Below are 26,438 nucleotides of genomic sequence, written 5' to 3' on the forward strand. Positions count from 1 at the left end.
AGGCCATTCTGGCTTTCCCGCTGGGCCGGCGGGCGCCCGCCAAAGGAGCACCCGTCGGCCCAGCGGGAAAGGCCCTGCAACAATGACGCCGGCTCCGAATGGAGCCAGCGGAGTTGCAGGGGTGCGACGGGTGCAGTTGCACCCGTCGCGATTTTCACTGTCTGCAATGCAGACAGTGAAAATCTTTCTGGGGCCCTGTTAGGGGGCCCCTGAACTGCCCATGCCAGTGGCATGGGCAGTGCACGGCCCCCCAGGGGCCCCACGACACCCGTTCCCGCCATCCTGGTTCTGGCGGTGAAAACCGCCAGAAACAGGCTGGCGGGAAGGGGGTCGGAATCCCGATGGCGGCGCTGCAAGCAGCGCCGCCATGGAGTATTCTCCCAGCCGGGGGTAATCCGGCAGGAAACCGCCAGACCCGGCTGGGTGACCGCGGCAAGCACCGCCAGCCTGTTGGCGGTGCTTCCGTGGTCGTCGACCCTGGCAGTCGATGACCGCCAGGGTCAGAATGACCCCCATAGTGTGTGCAACACAGTCAATATGTCTAAATACGTTTTTTCTGTTAGTAGTTCCTTAGGTAACTCATTCTCTTAAACTTTCTATTGTAGCAGATATCTGTGTGTCACCTCCAGGCAGGACCACTGAAATAATGCTATTCTGAGGCGATTTTTGCATAAATATAGATTGGCTGCATTTGCCACATAATCCATCATTTGCTGCAGAATCTGCAGATTTTAACAAAAAAAATGGTTTCTAGCTCAAACAGATAAAAGTTACAAATAATATGGTGACTCGGGTCCTGGCATGCTGGAAGGCTTTTTCAAAGATTGGCTGGTCATCTTTCAGTTGCTTGCCTTTGCATTTAGGTGTTAAATTGTTACTAGTAATGTACACTCTTTTTCCAGACACTTTTACGGGTGTAAAAATGGCAAAATAATGAAGTAATACTATCACAGAATGTGTTGCATTTTGCAGCATAATTGGCAGTTTCTTGCCACATAATCTTGTCAACCTTGACACATAATGTAGTCCTCCTCTGCCACATAACTCAAGTGGCCCTGCCTGCAGGTTACAGTTTTGAATGTGGACAGGAAACACTCAACCTATCATCCTTCTAAAGGGATTAAAATGTGCACTATTAAATTGGGTAATAAGAATTCCCATTGCCTAAGGATTTAGGTGATAAATTAATGTGTTGTATGTGCTAAATACATTAATACTGCATGACCAATTAAATAACTAATTTCTTGGGTTTTGAGGGCAGTGTGGAGTCTTTATATAGTTGTACTTCATGGACAGGAAAAAAGAATAATTCTGGCATTTTCCAATCTTGTTTAACCATGGAAGCCTGCATTTAAAGTCCAGCCCGCAGATATCAATAACAGACAAATTCATTCGTAGGTCACAGTGATATTTCTAGTAAGAACACTTTACAGCTGCTAATCTCTAACAACTCATCCAGCAAAAAAGACTTTAAAATAAGGAAAGAGGATGCAAGTACTACAAAAGTAATTTATTCCAAAGCAAAAACTTGGTGCACTCTAAAAAAATGTTTTGTTCAATGGGAAAAATATAAAACGCACGCATCCTTCACAGACTAGTGCTGTATCGTGGGTCGTGCCACAGTGATCTAATAATCATTTGCAAAAGCCAAGGTTAGATATTTCAAGCTCTTTGCCATTTGCATATGTAAAAACTCTAAGGGGCATATTTATACTCCGTTTGCGCCGAATTTGCGTTGTTTTTTTCGACGCAAATTTGACGCAAAACTAACTCCATATTTATACTTTGGCGTTAGACGCGTCTAGCGCCAAAGTTCATGGAGTTAGCGTAATTTTTTTGCGTGAACACCTTCCTTGCGTTAATGATATGCAAGGTAGGCGTTCCCGTCTTAAAAAATGACTCCGATGCATATGCGTCGTATTTATACTCCCGGGCAAAAATGACGCCCGGGAGTGGGCGGGTCTAAAAAACCTGCATTAGCGCCGGATTTTAGCGCCTGGGTCAGGGCAGGCGTTAAGGGACCTGTGGGCTCAGAATGAGCCCAGAGGTGCCCTCCCCTGCCCCCAGGGACACCCCCTGCCACCCTTGCCCACCCCAGGAGGACACCAAAGGATGGAGGGACCCACCCCAGGGACATTAAGGTAAGTCCAGGTAAGTATTTTTTTTTATTTTTTGGCATAGGGGGGCCTGATTTGTGCCCCCCTACATGCCACTATGCCCAATGACCATGCCCAGGGGACAGAAGTCCCCTGGGCATGGCCATTGGGCAAGGGGGCATGACTCCTGTCTTTGCTAAGACAGGAGTCATTTCAATGGGGGATGGGCGTCGTAAAAAAATGGCGCAAATCGGGTTGTGGCGATTTTTTTGCCTCAGCCTGACTTGCACCATTTGTGGACGCCCATACGCCATTTTCCCCCTACGCCGGCGCTGCCTGGTGTACGTCGTTTTTTTTAACGCACACCAGACAGCGCCGGTGGCTAACGCCGGCTAGCGTCATTGAATAAATACGGCGCCCGCATGGCGCTTCAGAATGGCGTTAGCCAGCGCTAAATTTTTTGGCGCAAAACTGCGTTAGCGCAGTTTTGCGTCAAAAGTATAAATATGGCCCTAAGCGCCGGAATTGCGTCGTTTTTTTTGATGCAATTCCGACGCAAAAGTAACTCCATATTTATACTTTGGCGTTAGACGCGTCTAGCGCCAAAGTCCATGGAGTTTGCGTCCTTTTTTAGCGTGGACACCTACTTTGCGTTAATTATATGCAAGGTAGGCGTTCCCGTCTAAAAAAGTGACTCCGCGGCATGTGCGCCGTATTTACACTCCCGGGCAAAATTCACGCCCGGGAGTGGGCGGGTCAAAAAAAATGACGTACGGCCGCATGTGCGCCGTTTTTTAGCGCCTGCAAAAGGCAGGCGTTAAGGGACCTGTGGGCTCGGAAGGAGCCCAGAGGTGCCCTCCCATGCCCCCAGTGACACCCCCTGTCACCCTTGCCCACCCCAGGAGGACACCCAAGGCTGGAGGGACCCATCCCAGGGACAATAAGGTAAGTTCTGGTAAGTATATATATTTTTTTTTTTTGTGGCATAGGGGGGCCTGATTTGTGCCCCCCTACATGCCACTATGCTCAATGACCATGCCCAGGGGACAGAAGTCAAGGGGGCAAGGGGGCATAACTCCTGTCTTTGCTAAGACAGGAGTCATTTCTATGGGGGTTGGGAGTGGAAAAAAATGGCGCAAATCGGGTTGAGGCGCAAAATTTGCCTCAGCCTGACTTGCCCCATTTTTTCACGCCCAAGCTCCATATCCCCCTACGCCGGCGCTGCCTGGTGTACGTCGTTTTTTTCAACGCACACCAGGCAGCGCCGGCGGCTAACGCCGGCTAACGTCATTGCTTAAATACGGCGCCCGCATGGCACTTCAGAATGGCGTTAGCCGGCGCTAATTTTTTTGACGCAAAACTGCATTAGCGCAGTTTTGCGTCAAAAAGTATAAATATGGGCCTAAATTCTCTGTGGAAGCGGGGCACAGTGCAAAACACATGTGGGCTACAGTAGCAAGATTATATTTCCAATAAACGAATTTCGAAAAAGAACATAATTTAGAAACTAAGACTGAAGAGATATAAAAAAGGAATATGACAATAAATACGTTGAATCTATTTTTTTCCTCAACCAAAGTGCACTTAATTTGTACAGAAACATTGGTTTATGTCAGGTGCAGTTGTTCAGGTGTGTTATATAGTGGGTGAGAAATAAAAAACAAATGTGATTAAAGTGTAATACAATGTATAAAAATAATGATGTCTAGTATATAGATAAACACTTTAGCTTTCATCGCCTTTTTTCAGTTTCATGTTTGGGGAAGCAGATGGTACCAGAAGGATTTTTTTCACAAGATGGTGTTCAACGTCACCACGGACACGCGGACCCCCCTGGTCTGTTTAGACCTGCGTCCAGGCACCAACTACACCGTGACCATTACAGCAATGTCCTCGCAGTCCTCGGTAACCTTGTTCATGACTACCCGGATAGCAGGTAAAATTTGTAATACTTTTGATATTGTAATCATATATCCATAATCAATTTTATTGAATATTGGGTTAACTACTCTGACAGGACAAAACGATGGGTTACTTAACTGGAATTTGGAGCTGTGGTGTTGACATAATTGCTTTAGAAACTCAGTTGTTTTTTAGTGTTGATAATATTCTCCATGACATTTTGGGAATAAGAGAGTTGTTCTACATTGACTATTGGCCATTGTAAATTTGGGTTTAAGATTTATTCTTTTTTTTCACAGACACAAAAATAAGTTGCGACTCAATGTGACACAAAGAGCAGCGTTTATCTACTTTTGTGTGCACAAATAAACCTTGTATAATTTCTACGGAGTTTTATAAATTACGCTAGTAACATTTAGGTGATTGTCTGCACACAGAGAGCGGTGCTTGAGGTTGTGCCTCAAATACAAATCTCATGTAAGACACCACTCATGTTCAGAGTCGCATTAAGATGGCATTTCCCACAAGTGCTCGGCGTGTGGCATAATTGGTGCATGACACTTAGCAAATATGGGGCCGTATTTATACTTTTTGGCGCACAACTGCGCCAACGCAGTTGTGCGTCAAAAAATTTAATGCGGGCTAATGCCATTCCAAAGCGCCATGCGGGTGCCTTATTTATGGAATGACGTTAGCTGGCGGAGCTGACTGGTGTGCGTAAAAAAAAATGACCCACACCAGGCAGCGCCGGTGTAGGGGAAAATGGAGCTTGGGCGTCAAAGAATGGGGCAAGTCGGTCTGAGGCAAAAAATCTGCCTCAACCCGATTAGCGCCATTTTTTTTTACTCCCACCCTCCATTGACATGACTCCTGTCTTAGCAAAGACAGGAGTCATCCCCCTTGCCCAATGGCCATGCCCAGGGGACTTCTGTCCCCTGAGCATGGTCATTGGGCATAGTGGCATGTAGGGGGGCACAAATCAGGCCCCCCTATGCCACAAAAAAAAAAAAAAATACTTACCTGAACTTACCTTAAGTTCCTTGGGATGGGTCCCTCCATCCTTGGGTGTCCTCCAGGGGTGGGCAAGGGTGGCAGGGAGTGTCCCTGGGGGCATGGGAGGGCAGTTCTGGGCTCCTTCCGAGCCCACAGGTCCCTTAACGCCTGCCCTGACCAGGCGTTAAGAAATGACGCAAAAGCGGCTGGACGTCATTTTTTTTGACCCGCCCACTCCCGGGCGTCATTTTTGCCCGGGAGTATAAATACGGCGCACATGCCTCGGAGTCATTTTTTAGAAGGGAACGCCTACCTTGCATATCATTAACGCAAGGAAGGTGTCCACGCTAAAAAATTACGCAAACTCCAAGATCTTTGGCGCTAGATGGGTCTAACGCCAAAGTATAAATATGGAGTTAGTTTTGCGTAAAAAAAAACGACGCAAATCCGGCGCAAACAGTATAAATATGCCCCATGGTGCTGCTCCCTGCCATACGGGTAACACAGTGCGAACATTTCTGGACAGCTTTGCATTGTGCTAATCTTAGTAAATGTTGGCCTAAATTTGGATCGTTGCCTAGTTTTTGCTGCTTTATAGAGATCTCTTTATTTCTTTCAGAGTATCTGCAGATAGTTGTCGCAATCTGTTATGTTTCACACTAAAACTCTACATTGCTGTATTGAAGTTTTGTGAGATATCCTTGTGTTCTATCGAGCCCGTTTTGTCTCTCTTGGTAATCAGGATCTTGTGCTAAGACTCAGGTGATCCGAGGTTGTTCACTTGACGTCAGAGGTTGGTATGGCTGAATGCACCTTTTAGTTTAACTCACATTTTTATAGGATTCTTGCAATTTTTATTCAAACCCCGAAACACTGTTCACAGTGAAAGATTAAAATCAATTTGTGGGTGTATTCAGTTTGTCATAGTGGGAAACGTTTTTAGGAAACATTTTATTGAAAAGGAAGTCCATGGAATTACAGTAAGACCACAGATATCCCTTCTGCAATGGATAAACTGTCTTTTACAGTGACTAAAGGAGTTAGTTTAGTTCAAATGCTTATTGGTGATCAAAGAATCTTAACGAATCAGATGCTGTTTATTGATGGAGAGAAGAAATGTGACATCATTTTGGAACTTGAATCCTGTAGGGTTTGCCTATTACCTAATGCAATTAATTTAAAGGGAAATAACTAGAACTTTGTGTGTTCTGACAAGGATGGCTGGTCCTCCATCTCTATGCATGTGCGTGTGCAGCCAATAAGGCTTGTCATTTTGTTTTGAGGGATCCTTCTGTGAGCTGCTGCCTCAGTCCTGTTTTGCCTATTCTTGAGGTGGAGCGTCAGGAGGTGCTTCTGATGGCTGCACCAGGTGATGCCAACAGTGTATGGCCATTTTGATGCAGTTCTGCATGTTATTGGCGTGGACACTTGCCCAACCCTGGAGGTCCATGCAGGCCAGGAAATCCTGACACAGGATGCAGAGTTGCCAAACTGTGAATAGTCGTGTGTCATCGGTACAGTCGACTAAACAAGCCAGATACAATCCAAGCACCCTCCACAGAGTCTCCACCACTGAGCACACCACCCCCTCCCAAATGTGCTGTGTTACACCTATCAATGTTACACAGCTTTATCCCTGCCTCATCATAGTCATGCCCCTTCTGCTGACTGTTGTAATCACTCCTAGCCTATGTTAGTTGCTGCTTTCTTTTCTTTAGCAGTGGGATGTAAAGCTGAACATGCCAGTTCAGGAGTGGCCAAGAGGGGTACGAGGGGAAAGGTGCAGCTGGGGACCAGGGTGAGGGAAACTATTCAAGGTTGGAAAGGGGCATCTGATTGTCTTACTCATGTCACTCCTATCTTGTAAGCCACTCCTTTAGTTCATGTCCCCCCACCATGCCGGATACTCCATTCACACCAAATAAAATTAAGACAAGGGTGCAGGGGTCAGATATGGATTTACTAATCTGCAGGGTGACATCCAAGAACTCAATTACTTTGCCATACTCAGAAGTGGCATCTGTGGAGACATCATGCACTTGAAATGTAGTGGCGGCCGGCAGCTTTAGGAGGGAGGGGCGGGCGGGAAGCACACCCACACTCATTCTTACATGCACGGATGCACATCCATTAACAACACTCATAACATTCAAACATGCACGCATGCACCAAACATTCATTTTAAAAAATCACACATACACTCATTCTTTCACACACACATGCATGTACACACGCACATCCATTAACAACACTCATAACATTCACACATGCACGCGCTCACCAAACATTCATTTTAAAAGATCACACACACACACACTTACCTTCAGCTTCGGAGGTCCCAGGAGGGTTGGGACTGCTGCCTTCCTTCATTGGCTGACCTTAGGTCAGCCAATGAGGGAAGGCAGCAGTCCCAGCCTCGTCATAGAGTGGGATGGGGTGAGTGAGGCTGCTGACCCCACCCCACTCTGTGATGAAGTGTCACTGATTGACATTCGCCCTGGGTGCTTCAGGGCTTAAACCTGAAGCGCCCAGGTCAAAATCAATGGGTGACGCTTTCCTCGTCACCCAGGGGAGGGCCTTGATGCACCTTTGCTGAGCCGAGGAGATCACGCCCATAGGAGCTGTGACCTCCTCAGCCCCGCAAAGTTCAGCTCAGGCAGCCAGGAGTCTGCGCAAATCGTGCATGTCTGCTCCTGGCTGCCTGACCTGAACATGAAGGGTGTCTGTCAGGCTGACCTTTGTTCAGCCTGACAGACACTCTTCATGAGGGGCAAAAGGTGGGGGGGGGGCGTGTCCCCTCCGCCCTAAAGGACGGGCCGCGCCTAGAGAATGACACAGAAAGTAACGAGAGTGGCAGTTGAGTCGAATTAGATGTGGGAGGTAGGGGAAAGGAGGGTAAGTAGGGAACTTGCACTTAAGTGCACTAAAAGATGGTGGCATAGAAGTGCACGTCTTTAACTCTCCTCACTTCCTGGATGCAGTTTTGATATAAAAGAGAGACTAATCCCATTCATGACGGTAGATAGAGAATAAAAGAGAGGGGTAGCTGAAGGGGCTTTTCAAACAGGACCTTGCATATCATTTCCAACATCATGAACAAAGAACCTCTGAGAGTAACTCTACAAGCTACGGAACCAGACATTGGATCTATAAGGAGAGACAGGTAGGGAGGACTGCCAGGAAGTCAACTGATATGAACTTGTGTGTAAATATGCTCACCTCAGAGGGAAATCACCCCATTTTACTGCCTAAAAGCAACTTCATCAAACGTGTACAGGAGGAGTTACTCCGAACTGCCACTGCAAGTTACTCAAAAACTTTAGAGTAAGTTTACTGTGACCTGTACTACTCAAATGAAGATGTCCCAATCAAAAACTAAAAAAACCTATTGCAGAACTCAAGTGGTTCTATTCGAGAACTGTTTGAGGTGTTGTGTCCAAAATTCTCATGGTTCCAGGAGTAGGTCGGTCACAGGATCTGTCTATTTTAGCAATATACCCTTATCGTGATTAGGATTATTATTTCTCCGGTTGTTATTCGGCTCAACTTCAAGGTTCTCCACTAAACAAAACAAGAACACGATCAGGTTGCAATAGCCAATGAAATAAAAGTGTAGAACTGCTTTCTCCATTGATGCAGATTTGACCTTTGGCATATGAGTTTGTGAATTTGTTTAATTTATTCTCTAGTGAAGAAGTCCATCTTCAATGCAACTGCTCTTAATGAAACCTGTTTACAATGGAGAGGCGCTGACGCAGAAGAGATGTACTTAGTAAGTCCGGTTGATTGATATTTAAATACACACACACATATATATTTTCAAATATGAGCAATATACAAAAAAAAGAAAAAGTACAAAATGCCTAAAAATGAAGGTGTAGCCCAGTAGGTCAGGCAGAGCAGCTCTGAAACTGAAATTTCAGGTAACTCTACACAGTTTTCAGACAAATGCTATCACAATCAGATCAAGAAAGCTAGTGGATGAAGAGGGCTGAACCATACATGCAGTATGCTCTGGTGGGAGGACGCCAATGTCACTTGAATAGACCAATGGATCATGAGGGCTGACTGACAGCCCCTCACAAATAGAGGGCCTAAATGCATAATGAGGATTAGCTCAAAATAGCACAATTGGCGTTGGGTGTGGACCTTCTAAAATGGCATCAACATGGGTTGGACTGCATTACAGAAGGGTTGTGAACAGAGCATGAGCTAAGGCCACAAAAAGTTTTGAACCTTATTGTTGTCTTATCAAGGAAGGTTGTAGTCAGGGAAGGTTGGATATTTGTTGAGGGCAGGCCTTAGACAGGAAGGGTGGCGGCTATTTGTCTCTTTTTAGTTAAATTGGCTACATAGATTTGCCCATTTTACAGCCCTACTTACACAGTTACACATTTTTATTCCCTTTCCCTAAAACAACGGTTAAAAAAAGTTCCAGGAGACTATTCAGAATATGGTGTGTGCAACACAGTCAATATGTCTAACCTCATGTCCATTTTACTGTCTTTGTCGTTTTTTTCTGTTTGTAGTTGCTTAGGCAACTCATTCTCTTAATCTTTCTATTGTAGCAGATATCTGTATGTCACCTACGGCCAGGGCCACTGAAATAATGCTATTCTGAGGGGATTTTTGCATAAATATAGATTGGCCTCATTTGCCACATAATCCATCATCTGCTGCATAATCTGCAGATTTTAACCCAAAAAAATTGTTTGTAGCTCAAACAGATAAAAGTTTAAAAAATATGGTGACTCGGGTCCTGGCACGCTGGAAGGCTTTTTCAAAGATTGGCTGGTCATCTTTCAGTTGCTGGCCTTTGCATTTAGGTGTTAAATTGGTACTAATAATGTGCACTCTTTTTCCAGACACTTTTACAGGTGTAAAAATGGCAAAATAATGAAGTAATACTATCACAGAATGTGTTGCATTTTGCAGCATAATTGGCAGTTTCTTGCCACATAATCTTGTCAACCTTGACACATAATGTAGTCCTCCTCTGCCACATAACTCAAGTGGCCCTGCCTGCAGGTTACAGTTTTGAATGTGGACAGGAAACACTCAACCTATCATCCTTCTAAAGGGATTAAAATGTGCACTAATGAATTGGGTAATAAGAATTCCCATTGCCTAAGGATTTAGGTGATAAATTAATGTGTTGTATGTGCTACATACATTAATACTGCATGACCAATTAAATAACTAATTTCTTGGGTGTGGAGGGCAGTGTGGAGTCTTTATATAGTTGTACTTCATGGACAGGAAAAAATAATAATTCTGGCATTTTCCAATCTTGTTCAAGCATGGAAGCCTGCATTTAAAGTCCAGCCCGCAGATATCAATAACAGACAAATTAATTCGTAGGGCACAGTGATATTTCTAGTAAGAACACTTTACAGCTGCTAATCTCTAACAACTCATCCAGCCAAAAAAGACTTTAAAATAAGGAAAGAGGATGCAAGTACTAGAAAAGTAATTTATTCCAAAGCAAAAGTTGGTGCAGTCTAAAAAAAAACAATTTGTTCAATGGGAAAAATATAAGACGCACGTATCCTTCACAGACTAGTGCTGTATCGTGGGTCGTGCCACAGTGATCTAATAATCATTTGCAAAAGCCAAGGTTAGATATTTGAAGCTCTTTGCCATTTGCATATATAAAAACTCTAAATTCTCTGTGGAAGCGGGGCACAGTGCAAAACACATGTGGGCTACAGTAGCAAGATTATATTTCCAATAAACGAATTTCGAAAAAGAACATAATTTAGAAACTAAGACTGAAGAGATATAAAAAAGGAATATGACTATAAATACGTTGAATCTATTTTTTCCTCAGCCAAAGTGCACTTCATTTGTACAGAAACATTGGTCTATGTGAGGTGCAGTTGTTCAGCTGTGTTATATAGTGGGTGAGAAATAAAAAACAAATTTGATTAAAGTGTAATACAATGTATAAAAATAATGATGTCTAGTATATAGATAAACATTTTAGCTTTCACTGCCTTTTTTCAGTTTCATGTTTGGGGAAGCAGATGGTACCAGAAGGATTTTTTTCACAAGATGGTGTTCAACGTCACCACGGACGCGCGGACCCCCCTCGTCTGTTTAGACCTGCGTCCAGGCACCAACTACACCGTGACCATTACAGCAATGTCCTCGCAGTCCTCGGTAGCCTTGTTCATGACTACCCGGATAGCAGGTAAGACTTGTAATTCTTTTGATATTGTAATCATATATCCATAATCAATTTTATTGAATATTGGGTAAACTACTCTGACAGGACAAAACGATGGGTTACTTAACTGAAATTTGGAGCTGTGGTGTTGACATAATTGCTTTAAAAACTCAGTTGTTTTTTAGTGTCAATAATATTCTCCATTATATTTTAGGAATAAGAGAGTTGTTCTACAGTGACTATTGGCCATTGTAAATTTGGGCCAAGATTTTTTTTTTTTTTGCACAGACACAAAAATACGTTGCGACTCAATGTGACACAAGAGCAGCGTTGATCTACTTTTTCGTGCACAAATAAACCTTGTATAATTTCTACGGAGTTTTATAAATTACGCTAGTAACATTTAGGTGATTGTCTGCACACAGAGAGCTGTGCTTGAGGTTGTGCCTCAAATACAAATCTCATGTAAGACACCACTCATTTTCAGAGTTGCCCTAAGATGACATTTCGCACAAGTGCTCGGCGTGTGGCATAATTGGTGCATGACACTTAGCAAATATGGTGCTGCACCCTGCCATCTGTGTAACACAGTGCGAACATTTCTGGACAGCTTTGCATTGTGCTAATCTTAGTAAATGTTGGCCTAAATTTGGATCATTGCCTGGTTTTAGCTGCTTTAAAGAGATCTCTTTATTTCTTCAGAGTATCTGCAGATAGTTGTCGCAATCTGTTATGTTTCACACTAAAACTCTACATTGCTGTATTGAAGTTTTGTAAGATATCCTTGTGTTCTATCGAGCCCGTTTTGTCTCTCTTGGTAATCAGGATCTTGTGCTAAGACTCAGGTGATCCGAGGTTGTTCACTTGACGTCAGAGGTTGGTATGGCTGAATGCACCTTTTAGTTTAACTCACATTTTTATAGGATTCTTGTTATTTTTATTCAAACCCCGAAACACTGTTCATAGTGAAAGATTAAAATCAATTTGTGTGTGTGTTCAGTTTGTCAGAGTAGTGGGAAACGTTTTTAGGAAACCTTTTATTGAAAAGGAGGCCCATGGAATTACAGTAAGACCACAGATATCCCTTCTGCAATGGATAAACTGTCTTTTACAGTGACTAAAGGAGTTAGTTTAGTTCAAATGCTTATTGGTGATTAAAGAATCTTAACGAATCAGATGCTGTTTATTGATGGAGAGAAGAAATGTGACATCATTTTGGAACTTGAATTTTGTAAGGTTTGCCTATTACCTAATTCAATGAATGTAAGTGGAAATAACTAGAACGTTGTGTGTGTCTGACAAGGATGGTTGGTCCTCCATCTCTATGCATGTGCGTGTGTAGCCAATAAGGCTTGTCATTATGTTTTGAGGGATCCTTCTGTGAGCTGCTGCCTCAGTCCTGTTTTGCCTATTCTTGCGGTGGAGCGTCAACAGGTGCTTCTGATGGCTGCACCAGGTGATGCCAACAGTGTATGGCCATTTTGATGCAGTTCTGCATGTTATTGGCATGGACACTTGCCCAACCCTGGAGGTCCATGCAGGCCAGGAAATCCTGAAAAAGGATGCAGAGTTGCCAAACTGAATAGTCATGTGTCATTGGTACAGTCGGCTAAACAAGCCAGATACAATCCAAGCACCCTCCACAGAGTCTCCACCACTGAGCACATCAACCCTTCCCAAATGTGCTGTGTTACACCTATCAATGTTACACGGCGTTGTCCCTGTCGCATCATAGTCATGCCCCTTCTGCTGATTGCTCTAATCACTCCTAGCCCATGTTAGTGCCTGCTTTTCTTCAGCAGTGGGATGTAAAGCTGAACATGCCAGTTCAAGAGTGGCCATAAGGGGTACGACGGGAAAGGTGCAGCTGGGGACCAGGGTGAGGGAAACTATTCAAGGTTGGAAAGGGGCATCTGATTGTCTTACACATGTCACTCCTATCTTGTAAGCCACTCCTTTAGTTCATGTACCCCCACCATGCCGGATACTCCATTCACACCAAATAAAATTAAGACAAGGGTACAGTGGTCAGATATTGATTTACTAATCTGCAGGGTGACATCCAAGAACTCAATTACTTTGACATACTCAGAAGTGGCATCTGTGGAGACATCATGCACTTGAAATGTAGTGGCGGCCGGCAGCTTTAGGAGGAAGGGGGGTGGACGGGCAGCACACTCATTCTTACATGCACCCACATCCGTTAACAACACTCATAACATTAAAAAATGCACGCACGCACCAAACATTAATTTTAAAAGATCACACAGTCATTTTTTCACACACACACGCATGCACACACACACATCCATTACCAATACTCATAACATTAAAACATGCACGCACGCACCAAACATTTATTTTAAAAGATCACACATGCACACTTACCTTCAGCCTCTGAGGTCCCAGGAGGGTTGGGACTGCTGCCTACCCTCATTGGCTGACCTTAGGTCAGCCAATGAGGGAAGGCAGCAGTCCCAACCCTCCTGGGACCTGGAGGCTGAAGGTAAGTGTGTGTGTGTATGTGTGTGATGTTTCAAATTGAATGTTTGGTGCGCGCGTGCATGTTTGAGTGTTATGAGTGTTGTTAATGGATGTGCATGCGTGATTGTGTGTGTGTGAAATAATGAGTGTGTGTGATCTTTTAAAATTAATGTTTGGTGCATGCGTGCATGTTTGAATGTTATGAGTGTTAATAGATGTGCGTGCGTGCGTGTGTGAACGAATGAGTGTGTGATTATTTTAAAATGAATGTTTGGTGCGTGCGTGCATGTTTGAATGTTGTGAGTGTTGTTAATGGATGTGCGTGCATGTCTGTGTGAAAAAGAATGAATGAGTGTGTGTGTGTGTGCTTCCCTCCCGCCCCCCTCCCTCCTAAAGCTGCCAGCCGCCACTGAGTTACTCAAAAACTTTAGAGTACGTTTACTGTGACCTGTACTACTCAAATTAAGATGTCCCAATCAAAAATTTAAAAAACCTATTGCATAACTCAAGTAGTTCTATTAGAGAACTGTTTGAGGTGTTGTGTCCAAAATTCTCATGGTTCCAGGAGTAGGTCAGTCACAGGATCTGAAAATACTCAAATGAATAACTGATTGGGAACCAGAGCCACATTATTGGCTGTACAAAGATAAAAATCGAAAAGATTTTCTAGTTCCTCTTGGTATATGAGGTATTCTCTTGTAAAGTATCAGATTTATAAGCTGCCATAGGCTTGTCACAAAGCTACGGGTAGGCCCCGAAGCTGGCTGGCCACAGACATAAGTGCAAAAGCTGAAACCTACCCTAAGAAATGTGAAGTCATTATGCAGTTGATGAAAGGCACACTTTCAGTTCACTCTCAATGCAGTAGGTCCAGTCCAGTTTCTCCTGATGATCATCAAATCACTTCAGTCTCTCGCAATCCCTTTTCTTATTTGAAATGTACACCAAAGTCTTATATTGCTCCTGAGTTAGGAGTATTTGCCACCAAAGACCTGAAGTTCTGACTAAACATACGTTTATTAGAGATATGTCTGTGGTGTATGAATTACAACTAGGCTTCCCAGTTTTATATTTCGATATTTTCCATCTGTATTTATTCATATTTATTTTTTGCTTACTTTTTATGTGTTTACCTGTATTCATTTTGTATTTAGTGATGAAATGATGCTGAAATGTTTCTATTTCCACAATTATTTAAGCAATAAAATATAATCACGTTTAAATGTCCAGCGGATTCTAGAAATTGCCAGTACAGTGCAGTCATCTGAAAGCATTTATAGTGTAGAACCGCTCAAAAACCTGTACATTTAATGTTATTTAAACTTCATTAGGAAATATTTTTTCTTTTTTTTACCTCCCCTATTTGTCAATCTGCTGACCTCCTACCCATGAGTAATAGTAGAAAGAATATTGCAAAGGAGGACATATTTCTGTATTTTGTCATATTTAAAGATATATACAGACATGAAAATATGGTATTTACAGCCTGTATCCATAAAACTCAGTAAAAATGGAAAATGAAGAGCCTTAATTATAACCTTCAGCCTGTGGCCCTCTATTGCGTCCTCCTTATGTGCACTTCCAAGAACTGCCTGGAAAACGCGAACTCCACTCAGAGAGTACACAGTCTCTCCTCGGAAATCAGCAATCAGCATTTCCTTGACCAATAGGGGCTCATCCCTCCCTCCTCTGTCAAGCTTGAGAAGAATGCCTGAGACTATGCATTCTACTTAGTTTGACTCAGATTATGATTTGTGAACCTCAAAACATACCTTTATTAGTCTTGCCTTCCCCTCAGGGACCCCAGTTGTAGACACACAGCGGCCCCTGCAGGCACTATCTTGTGTTATTCTCGGAATCTGAGCTCTTCTGCTCCAGCACAGAAGATGCTATTTTCAACAAGGCTGGGACTTAGAGTGGCCCTAGGAAGAAAACCTTGCTAAAATCACTTGCCCTGAAAGAAGAGAAAGCTGCACTGCCTGGCATTTGGTAGGAAGCTGACTCTGGGCTGACGTCAGACATAGGGCCGGACTGGCTTTTTATTCCATGAGGCATGATCCTGGTGGGCTGGAGACATTGGAGGCCCAGGACTGCTGCTCATGCCTCTGTCATTTTCCTCAGCTCTACAAGGCACTGGGAGGATTCATGAGAGAGAGAGAGAGGATAGAGAGAAATATATAAGAGAGGGAAAAGGGAGAGGATGAAAGATAGAGAAAGAATGGCAAGATGAAAATAGAGAGAGTGCGAGGAGAGTGGGGTTGTTTGAGCATTTTTTAAATTTCAAGTGTGTTTTATTGGGATTTCATACAATAGGACAATTAGATAACATAAATGAAAAGAAACAATACATTGTACGCTACAATCAAATCAAGTGGGAACAGTAGTTTAGGGTATAGCATGAGTAGTCGGTCCACATTTATGAAAGTAGAGGGTAGAGATAAGTGTATTTGTTTGCAGTGGTGAGGTGAGGTTATTCAGTGTATGCATTGCGATGGGACAGTTCTTGATGTTGTGGTGAATGATTAAGGTACCTCAGTTATAGATGAATGAGTCAGAGTAAAGAGCCGAGACGAGAAGAGAGAAGAATAAGGGGTTTGAGCATTTTACTAGGGCTGCTTTTGGTTCCCCAGTCCTGCCATGGTCAGGCATCAAGGCCCATCATTTGGAAGCTTGTGTGGAATGTGTCTCAAGCCACACAGGAGCGAGCAGGACCTTGCAGGCCAGCTGGCAGTGTGCAAATAAAGACATCTAGGCCCAGATTTCTAGTGGCCTACCGGCATTCCATCACCACATTAGTGGCATTTTTTTATGCTAATGTGGCATTGGAAAGACAAAAACGCAGCGCCATATTTACCAAGTGGTGCAAAGCTTGCATTGCGCCACTTTATAACTCCTTGTGCCACATTATGCCTGCGCCAGACATAATGTATGCAAGGGGGCGTTCCGGCGCTCGGGGGGTGCCATGAAAAAGGCGCAAAAGAATCTATGAGATTCCTTTGTACCATTTTTATTAGCATTTTTTAACCCCTGCTAAGTGCAAGCGTTAAAAAGAGGCTCCCATTGAGTTCAATGGGCCTCTAGGTGCTTTGCAGGATTAGCATCAACATTTTTGGTGCTAGTACTGCAAAGCTCTGGACTAGCGTAAAAAATTATGACGCTAGTCCCCCTGACTACCACCATGGTGCACCAAATTTTAAATACGGCGCACACATGGTGGTGTTAATGGGTGCTAAGGGGCGCAAGGAAAGTGGCACTGCACTAGGTGCAACGCCACTTTTCATTAATCTGGGCCCTAAAGTGAAATGTGTGGGCCCTAATTTGCAATGTGTGTATGTGGTGATCCTGCATTGCTCTAACGCGCTCTGTAACAATTTCTTACAAGTTTGAGAGCCGGTACCAATACTTTTCCATCCCAATTAGGACATGGTGGTGTTTCAAGGGCGCTGTACACTTTAGGATAGCGCTCTATTGGTTGAAACTGGTTGCCCTGATTTTAAGAAGTGTTTCAAATATCCTAAATCCTAGTTACCCAGTTGCCACTGGGAGATCGTAAGCCAAGGGAGTGTCCAAATCCGGTGGGTGCCCTAGTACCTGATTGGAGCCTAAAGGACACCAACCACTAATACCAAGCTTTTTCCTCGTTATTCCCTCTGTTCGTGGCTTTCACTTCCGAGACTATTTGAAGCGGAAACTGGCAGCTCTTAAAATTGTCTAGTGCTTTCCATAGCCGTTAAAGCCGCCTAGCAGAATTCCATACCTCCCTCTTCATTGGGCGAAGAACTATAAATAATTTACATTATATAGTTAACAAGCAGGCCAAGCTCTGCAATTCGCTAGATGGTGCTCTTCGCTCACAAACAGTGTGAAGCTCGTAACGGAAAAGAAAACATTAGTCAACCCGCTTGTTAATTATTTTCTGCTACTTTGTGTAGGCAAACGGGAAATCTTATCATACAGTAACAAAGAAGATATGCATTAAGTAGAGTCTTTGAAAGATAAAAAATACTAGCCTATCGAGTTGACTGATTTAACAAAAAAAATAGTTACTACATTTCTTGTTGAAACTCGAGGTAAGTATGCAAGGCATCCCGTTTAGCTGCGTTGCCTTTGTATGACTGATAGCCCATCCCCTAAAGGTAAACAAGAACACATGAGACGCAGGCGGGAAATTCACTGAAAAAATATGTATTCGCAGTAATAAACACAGAATGTGCAGATCGCTCACTTTTCCTATATTAACATAAGCTGAGCAAAATGTGAGAACAAGGGCAATATCTGGGGCCTCATCGTGGAGGTGTGTGGTCATGGAGGGCATAGCTGTGCTTGAGATTTTATGCAATTGCACTGTTTAAAGCACATACACTCAATTCGGAATTTCTCTGATTTACAACATGAGCTGAAAGCACAACCCACTCAAGACAGAATTCCTGTTATTTGCCAAGAGCAACAAACAAGATACAGTACAAACCCAGCTCAGTGACATGAACCTTGAAGGCTTGAAACCCCAACCTGCAGGGAATTCCAAGTCATTGGACACCAACCTTGCCCCAAGGATCACATCACCAATCAAAACAAAGACAGCCTGGCACCAGTTCTCTCCTCTAAAGAAAGTCAAACTACTTCTTCCAGAAAGGGACTTCAGAATTACTTACTGTTCCCGCCCTTCTACTGTTGCATCTGAATGGTGGTGATGCCCTACTTCATCACTACCCAGACACACACTGGCACCCCTTAAGTGCATCCTACATACCACAGCACTTCTTATCTAGATCGTGAAGAAACATGATCACATCACCACCATCCTGATGTACCGTCATTGGATCTGTATGCGGACTCACGCCATCTTCAAAACCAGCTGCATCATTTTTGAAGCCATCGCGACCAGCATCCCTGCATATCCTGCAGACAGCTCTTGTGGTTCGCAGCACACCCAAAGCCAGGACACCATCAATCTGCAGACTGAGAAGTATAAAAAAGAAAAAATAAGGCAGCATGCCATTTCCAACTATGCGTCTGAGATCTGAAACAACATCCCCGCATCCATCAGGACTGCCGCAGTGCTGCTCCTGTTTTCGAAAGAATTGAAGATGTACTTCATTAAAGGAACTACTTCACAATGCATTAACCCAGCATCCTCTCCTGATACTCACTGGCTTCATGAATGTCTTTGACCCTCTACAGCGCTGCACTGCCTTTTGGTTAGGTACATTCTATAGAAATAGCATATACATACATATGTGAGCTGCAGACAGCCCATCTCAGAAACAGAGAGGCAATCACTGCTGACTGTTTCTGAGCTGTGCAGCCTGCGGATCACACATCCTTGCTCAAAGATATTCTTAGTTAAGTGTATCCTTTTTAAAAATTGCAGTCACAAAAAAAGTAGATGCACAGAGGTGCTCTGTAGGGGTGCACTCCTTCCTGTTGTGTACCTGCACTGAATTTGTGTAGAGCAGAGGTTTAGGACACTTTGCCTATTCATTGTATAGCTCCAAACAGAGCAAACTACCCAATCAGTGGAATTTTATGGATGTTCTTATGATAAATATGACTAAGCTCTATGACACTTTGGGGCATATTTACAAGAAAGTGGTGCATCGGTCCTGATGCACCACTATTCTTGGGTCACTCCTGCCCCACATAACGACACAATGGTTGTGCAGTATTTGCAACATGGTGCACCAAGAATATCATTAGGACAATAGCATCAACATTTTTGTTGCTATTGTGGGGCTTTGCTGCACTAGCTTAAATTTTTTTGATGCTATTGCAGCAAAGCATAGGGAGGCCATTTGATTAAAATAAGTGTGTCATTTTAATGCCTGCTCTGAGCTGACATTAAAAATGACAGCTATGATGGTGCAGTGAAATTATGTTAATTTCACTGCGCCATTTTTCAAGCCTCCCTGCGTCGGAATGCCCCCTTGCATACATTATGGCCGGCACAGGCATATTGTGGAGCAAGGGTTTACAAAGCGTGGCAATACAAGCATTGCACCACTTTGTAACTATGGTGTTGGAGAAAGGCTGCGTTAGTGCCACCTTAGTGTAAAAAACATGATTCTAAAGTGACTCAAGGTGGCGCTTGGGGCTTGTAAATATGCACCTTGTTTTCTAAATATGCTTCCAAATGGACTCACACAGACCTAGAATAGTTTCTAGAACAAGAAACGGCATATCCTGAAATGTCACTTGCTTCTGAAAGGTCAATAGACCTTGCATGCATCTGTTGGAAATAGTCCTTTTTGCAGGGTTACCCCCCAAATGTTTGCCTATGACCTCCCGTTTTTCTGTGTGCTGCATTTCATTTTTGCTGGCATTAGGATTCTGGGCACTTTACCACTGCTGACCAGTGCTAAAGTGCAAGTGCTATGTCTAAATTGTATTGGTGATAGGCTTCTCCATGATTGGCATATTTGATTTAATTGTATGTCCCTTTTAAAGTGCACTATGTGTGGCTAGTGCCTGTAAATCAATTGGTACTAGCAGACCTGCAACACTGATTGTGCCACCCACATGAGTAGCCCTGTAAACATGTCTCAGATCTGCAACTGGAATGGTTGTGTGCAGTTTTAAACTGCCAGGTCAATTTGGTAAGTGCACCCACTTGCCAGGCCAAAACCATCCCTTTTAGTACATGAAAGGCACCCCTAAAGTAGGCCCAAGGCAGCCCCCAGAACAGGGTGCAGTGTATGTAAAAGGTAGAACATGTAATGGTGCATTTTATTGTCCTGATAGTGAAATACTGCTAATTGTGTTTTTCACTATTGCAAGGCCTATCTCTCCCATAGGGTAACATGGGGATTGCCCTGAAATATCTTTTAAGTGTAATTTCCCATTGGGGCAGATAGAGATATGGAGTTGAGGGTCTCAGAACTCACAAAAATACATCTTTTGGTGAAGTTGGTTTTTAAATTGTAAGTTTGAAAATGCCTCTTTTAGAAAGTGGGCATTTTCTTGCTTAACCATTCTGTGCCTCTGCCTGGCTGTGGAATACACATCTGGGTCAGGATAATAGTTGTGCTGTTTGTGAATTCACTCTAGACAGTCACTAGCTGAGGTGTGTCCTGCATATCCTGATGGGTCTCCCTGGGCTAAAGTGGTGGGAGGAGCTGACACTTGCACCTGAACGGGGCTGTGCCTGTCCTTACACAAAGCAGTCTCTGACCCCCTGGAGTGTGTCTGGGGCCAGGGCAGGAAAGGCAGAGTATTGTGCACTGCAAAGACTTTCCTTTGTAGTGTGCCTACTTCAAAGACAGAAATGAGTATCAGTATTGGATCTTTGAGACCACAACTTTAGAACACTTCTGGACTGAAGACATTCTGCCAGGAAGAAGAGCTAGATATGTGGGAGGAACTGCCACTCTGCTTTTTGTTTGCTGTGCTAGCTTGCTGCTTTCTGCGTCTGCCCTGAAAGTGAAAGGACTGGACTTTGCTTTCTACATCCTGTTTCCAAACGTTCTCCAAGAGCTTGGACTGAACTTGCCTCCTGTTAGAAGTCTCAGGGACATGAAAGACTTAATCTGCCCGCACCTGGACTCTCTTGCTGAGAGACCTCATTTGCCAAGTGGTGCCAAATCCAGTTCCTGGGACCTATGGAGTGAGTTCTGGTGGAACCAAGAAGAAACCAAGTACATCGACTCTGGAGCGACTTCGGGACTCTGCCGCACCTGTGGGCATGTGGTGTGATCTCAGCACTGCCAAGTCAACGTCTCATGTCTTGTCCTGCTGGATTAATCGACCAAGATGGATAGTAAGGGACTGATGCCCCCCCCTTGATACCTCATCACCTCACCTGCAACCGTAAGGAACCAATGCCTCATCTCCCCAGCCTGGCAGTAAGGAACCGATGCCTCATCTCCATGGTAGTAGTAAGGAACCGATACTGCACCGGCTCCAGAGACGCCTCACCTCCCCAACTCCGTGCAACGTCTTTGTTTCCTCGTGTTCCATATGTACTACACCTGGGGTCCGTGCGACTCCGTGACCGGTTGGCACTTCTTCCTGAGTGGTGTCGGACAGTTGGAAACAACTCTGTCAAGACGTCGTGGTAGCCCTGGATTGGAGCTATTGTGTTTCTAAGCGCTTTACTGAGATTCAATTCTTAAACATTCATATCTTTGCTTGTGTATGTTTGATTTTTGCCATTTTTAACTTGTTTTACTCAGATAAATATTGGCTATTTTTCTAAACTGGTGAGGAGTACTTTTGTGTGTGTGTGTATAAATACTTTTCACATTGCCTATGAGAGAAGCCTGACCACCCGTTCCAAACTACCATGGGAATGAGCAGGGGTTATTGTCACTGTGTGACTCCCTTATCCTGACTAGAGTGAGGGTCTCTACTTGGATAAGGTGCAAACTACTGCCAACTAGAGACCCCATTGCTAACAGCATCTAGTCCACTTTCATAACTGTCAACCTTTTTCACCAGCTTGTAGCTGTCTTCCTTTGTCCCTATTTTCTTATCTTTCACGTTAGCCTTTTTCCTACCTTCTCTTCCTTTCTCTCTTATGCTATGGGTCAAAGCCTGATGATGAACAATAAGTCTTGGTCCCAAAATTTGAGTGCAAGTAGTCACCACCTGCAACCACATGTACTGTCTGCCTTTCGGTGTGTTGTTTATTAGATGGGTTGTCCGTAAAGGATGAATATATTAAGATGTTTATTGGATGTATAAGTATAAGTATAAGTAGATGAATGAGAATATATATTTATATGAATAAATAGTTTTTCACCTATGTTGTTCTATGTTGTATAGATAATTTTGTTGTCCTTTCCTTTTAAGGGCATTGTTGTATGTAATGTGTGTACCCAATAGCCACAAAACTTTACAAAAAACTTTCATGCTCACACGACCTACAGTCTCAAAAGTTTCGGGGTGATCCATCTGGGGAGGGGGGGGATGCGAGAAAAAAGGGGAGTCCCAAAACATTTTTCCCATTCATTTTTCCATAGGGATTTTGAACAGCGATAGCACCAATACAACCGGAAGGAATTACACCAAATTTGGCAGAAAGGTAGCCCTTGGTCCAGAATTGTTATTTTGTGTATATCCATTCAGTAGTTTTTGAGAAATTTAAGGAAATCAAGATTAAAGCGGCAGGGCAACAAGGCCCCACCGCAGCCCCAGGGACCATTACCTCCCCGGGGATATATTTAAATTATGTGGGGGAGGCTGAGCTCCGGGAACAGCCACCTCCTTGGGGCTTCAAACAACATTAATGTGAGGGGGGTGCAAGGCCCCCCTCCTGCCCCGGAGACCACCACCTCTCAAAGGGCTATATTTAATTAATATGCAGGGCACTTGGTCCTGCAGCCCAAGGACCACCACTTCGCCGAGGTTCTAATAATAAAGTGAAGCGGTCTGTTGTGCATCCCTGTAGCCCCAGGGATCACCACCTCCCCAGGAATTCTTCCACGTTGGGGGGGGGGCACGTGGCCACCCTCATGGAGCCGCTGATGGGCCTGGGGACCGCCACTCTCCAGGGTCGTCTCCTGCTATGTCCCATAGTGAACACCCCCAGAACATATGCCCTTACAGGCTGACACCCTATGCACCCACTCACAGACCCGTGCACCCACTGACACACCAACTAAAACACTGATGTATGCACTCTCACACCCAGACAGACAGTCTCACAGTCACTCTCACCCCCAAAAACAGCTTCTCACACCTATTCTCAAACCCAGAGAGGAGAGACCAAATGGCCATTCACAGCATGGGGTTGGGTTGTTGGCTACAGGATCTGGCTGCAGGTCAGGTCTTGCGGGCAACCTCTGCTGAGCATACGCGAAGGCTGTGCAGGGAGCAAGGTTGGCTGCTTATAGAGGATTGGCCTCAGGGCCTGGCTGTGGCCAAAAGCCACTGTGCACGACCGAAGACCATGTGCAGCGGTGGTTAGATTAACATATAGTAATGAAAATTACTATGCGTTAAAAAAACAGATATTCACTGAAAAAACAACGTTTACAGGAACCTTATCGTTAGGATATTGAATGTTAAAAAACATAGAAATTCACTTTAAAAAAAACAAGGTTAGAGGGACGTTATATTTAGGCTCACATTTTGAACGCACAAAACCATAGAAATTCACCCGTTATAGATAGAGGCCCTCATTACAACCCTGGCGGTAAATCCCACTTACCGCCGTGCTGAAGGCCGCCAACATACCGTGGCCATTGCGGAAATCCGCTACAGGTATTATGACCCACATCTCGTAATCCGCCACAATACAGACACCCACACAAGTCCGCCACACCAATTGGTCAGTGATAAACTGGCGATACCCAAACCCACACCGCCACGCCAACAAGAATACGCCCACACTATCACGACCCACGAATCAACGCAGTGGTCTTTCAACCGCGGTAATCCATTGGTGGTACACAACGCCGTGCTCAAAATACACACACACTTACAAAACACAACCACATTGGACAATTCGAAATACACACACCTGATACACATACACACACCACACCCACACACTCACAACACTATAAAACACACACCCACGTTACCCACAACCCCTTACAACCACATTTTTGTGAAGTAGCAGAGAGAGAGAATAGCAAACACTACACCAGCATCCACAAGCACACAACACCATCATTCATACAACATTCACGCACCTCAACCAACACACCCCAACACAACACATCACACAGCACAACAAACATCACCTCACACATTACCCACACCACATCATGGCACCTCAAAGACACCCCAAGTTTTCTGGGGAGGAGCTCAGGGTCATGGTGGAGAAAATCATCAGGGTAGAGCCACAGCCTTTCGGAGCACAGATGCAGCACACCTCCATTGCTAGGAAGATGGAACTCTGGCAGAGAATTGTCGACAGGGTCAACGCAGTGGGACAGCACCCAAGAACACGGGATGACATCAGGAAGAGGTGGAATGACCTACGGGGGAAGGTGCGTTCCGTGGTATCCAGACACCAGGTAGCAGTACAGAGGACTGGGGGTGGACCCCCACCTCCTCCCCAACAACTAACAACATGGGAGGAGCAAGTCTTGGCAATACTGCATCCTGAGGGCCTTGCAGGAGTAGCAGGAGGACTGGACTCTGGTAAGTCATATCTTAACTACCATATCCCCCCACCCCACCTGCATGCCATCACATACCCCCACCCTCACCCTCACCCCCATAACTCCAACACCTTACATATGCCCCACTATCACAACCCACCCATCCCAATACCAAGCCCTGCATGCAACACCAAAGCATGGACACCCATTACCAAAGCATGTCCAGTACAGATAACCACACAGACCCCAAAACACTAATCACACAATGGCAAACACAACAATGCAAGCACAGGAGTAGAGGGTAACTCACCCAATGCACAAGATGGCACACACAGATACAATAACTATGCATTTACACCCCAACAGGACCCCTACCCAACGTCACCGGACAGGAGGTGCCAGACAATATCCAGTCCCCCCACAGAAGAGGCTCACAGTGACGACAGCAGCTCTGCACGTCTGGATCAAGATGACAAGCCCGGCCCATCAGGGACCTCTGGACAGTCGGTTCCCCTGCCACTGTCACAAACCACCACAGAGCCTCCCCCCTCAGGAAACACCAGCACAGCACCCACCCAGCGGGCCTATCCCTCTGTCCCCAGGACACGTCAATCAGCAGTGTGTCCACCACTACAGGGACCCCAGGCAAACCCACCAAACCAAGACAATTAGGGACCTGGGGTCAGTGGCAGTGGGCACACGGTTCAGGGGACAGAGGCACAGGATAACAGGGAAACTGGGAGGACTGCTGTGCGACAGGGGAAGGACAGGCCCAGCGAACCCACTCTCCATGAGGCACTCTCCAACATCATGGGAGCATACCATCATTCCCCGGAGACCATGGGCACGGTACTGGCCAAGTTTCAGGAGACCCAGCGGCTGCAGGAGGAACACTACCTGGGGATCAGGGATGACTTGAAGTCCATCAACACCACCCTGGTCACCATTGTAGGGGTGCTGGCAGACATGGCCAACACCATGAGGGGCACAGTGGCACACAAACGAGCCTCTGACACTAGCCTGAACGATGAACAGCCCTTCATTTCTGCCGGCGCTAGTGGACAGGAGGTCCCGCCCAGGAACAACAGGCCACCAGCACCCCACTCCCTGCAGAAGGAGAACCAGGCACAAGACAGAGAACATTGCTAAGACCCCCGCCAGGAAATAAGACTCTCCTGATTGTCACCCTTTTGTTCCACTTTGTCACCCGGACAATTTTGAACTGCCATTACTCCACTTCCTATGCCCCCTTGGACAATGCACCTGTGAGACCAAGAGACTGAACTCTACCATGGACATTCCTCCACCATCACCCCAGCCCATTGCACATCCTCCTCCACTTATTAGCCCAGAAATAAACACCCTTGAATCACAAATCAATCTGGAGTCAGTCTGTACTTTCACAAATTTGTAATTGCAACCTCTCAGAAATATAGCAATGTCAATGTTCATGTTCACATACCAATGTTACACAGTTGTTGGGCAGCAGTAAACAGAGCAGAGGGCACAAAGTGGGACCCAGATCTGTGAAATGGAAAGGCAAAGTGACATGTCAGGGTCCATAAACAGAGGTAAAAAGGCAGATTTATGCAATGTCCTACAGTAGTATGATATGTGAGAAGCAGTGCCATCCTCTTACCTGTGTCTCATTGGAAGTATTGCATGATGATGTTGTTTTGGTTGTCTATATCTTCTTCTTCTGCCTCCTCTTCTTCACTGTCCACAGCCTCCACAGCTGCCACAAGA

General features: G+C 44.8%; 1 protein-coding gene across 2 annotated transcripts in view; it reads left to right on the plus strand.

The window, feature by feature from the left end:
• The window catches only part of SUSD1 (sushi domain containing 1), a 521,732-nt gene that overhangs the window by 304,668 nt on the left and 190,626 nt on the right, over positions 1-26,438 (plus strand). For both annotated transcript variants that reach the window (XM_069238712.1, XM_069238719.1), the window contains exons 17-19: positions 3,846-4,032; positions 8,681-8,763; positions 10,998-11,184. In XM_069238712.1, the coding sequence (XP_069094813.1) occupies positions 3,846-4,032; positions 8,681-8,763; positions 10,998-11,184 (457 nt within the window). The remainder of the gene's footprint in view (positions 1-3,845; positions 4,033-8,680; positions 8,764-10,997; positions 11,185-26,438) is intronic.

This window comes from Pleurodeles waltl, chromosome 1_2 (genome assembly GCF_031143425.1).
Source record: "Pleurodeles waltl isolate 20211129_DDA chromosome 1_2, aPleWal1.hap1.20221129, whole genome shotgun sequence".
NCBI lineage: Eukaryota > Metazoa > Chordata > Amphibia > Caudata > Salamandridae > Pleurodeles > Pleurodeles waltl.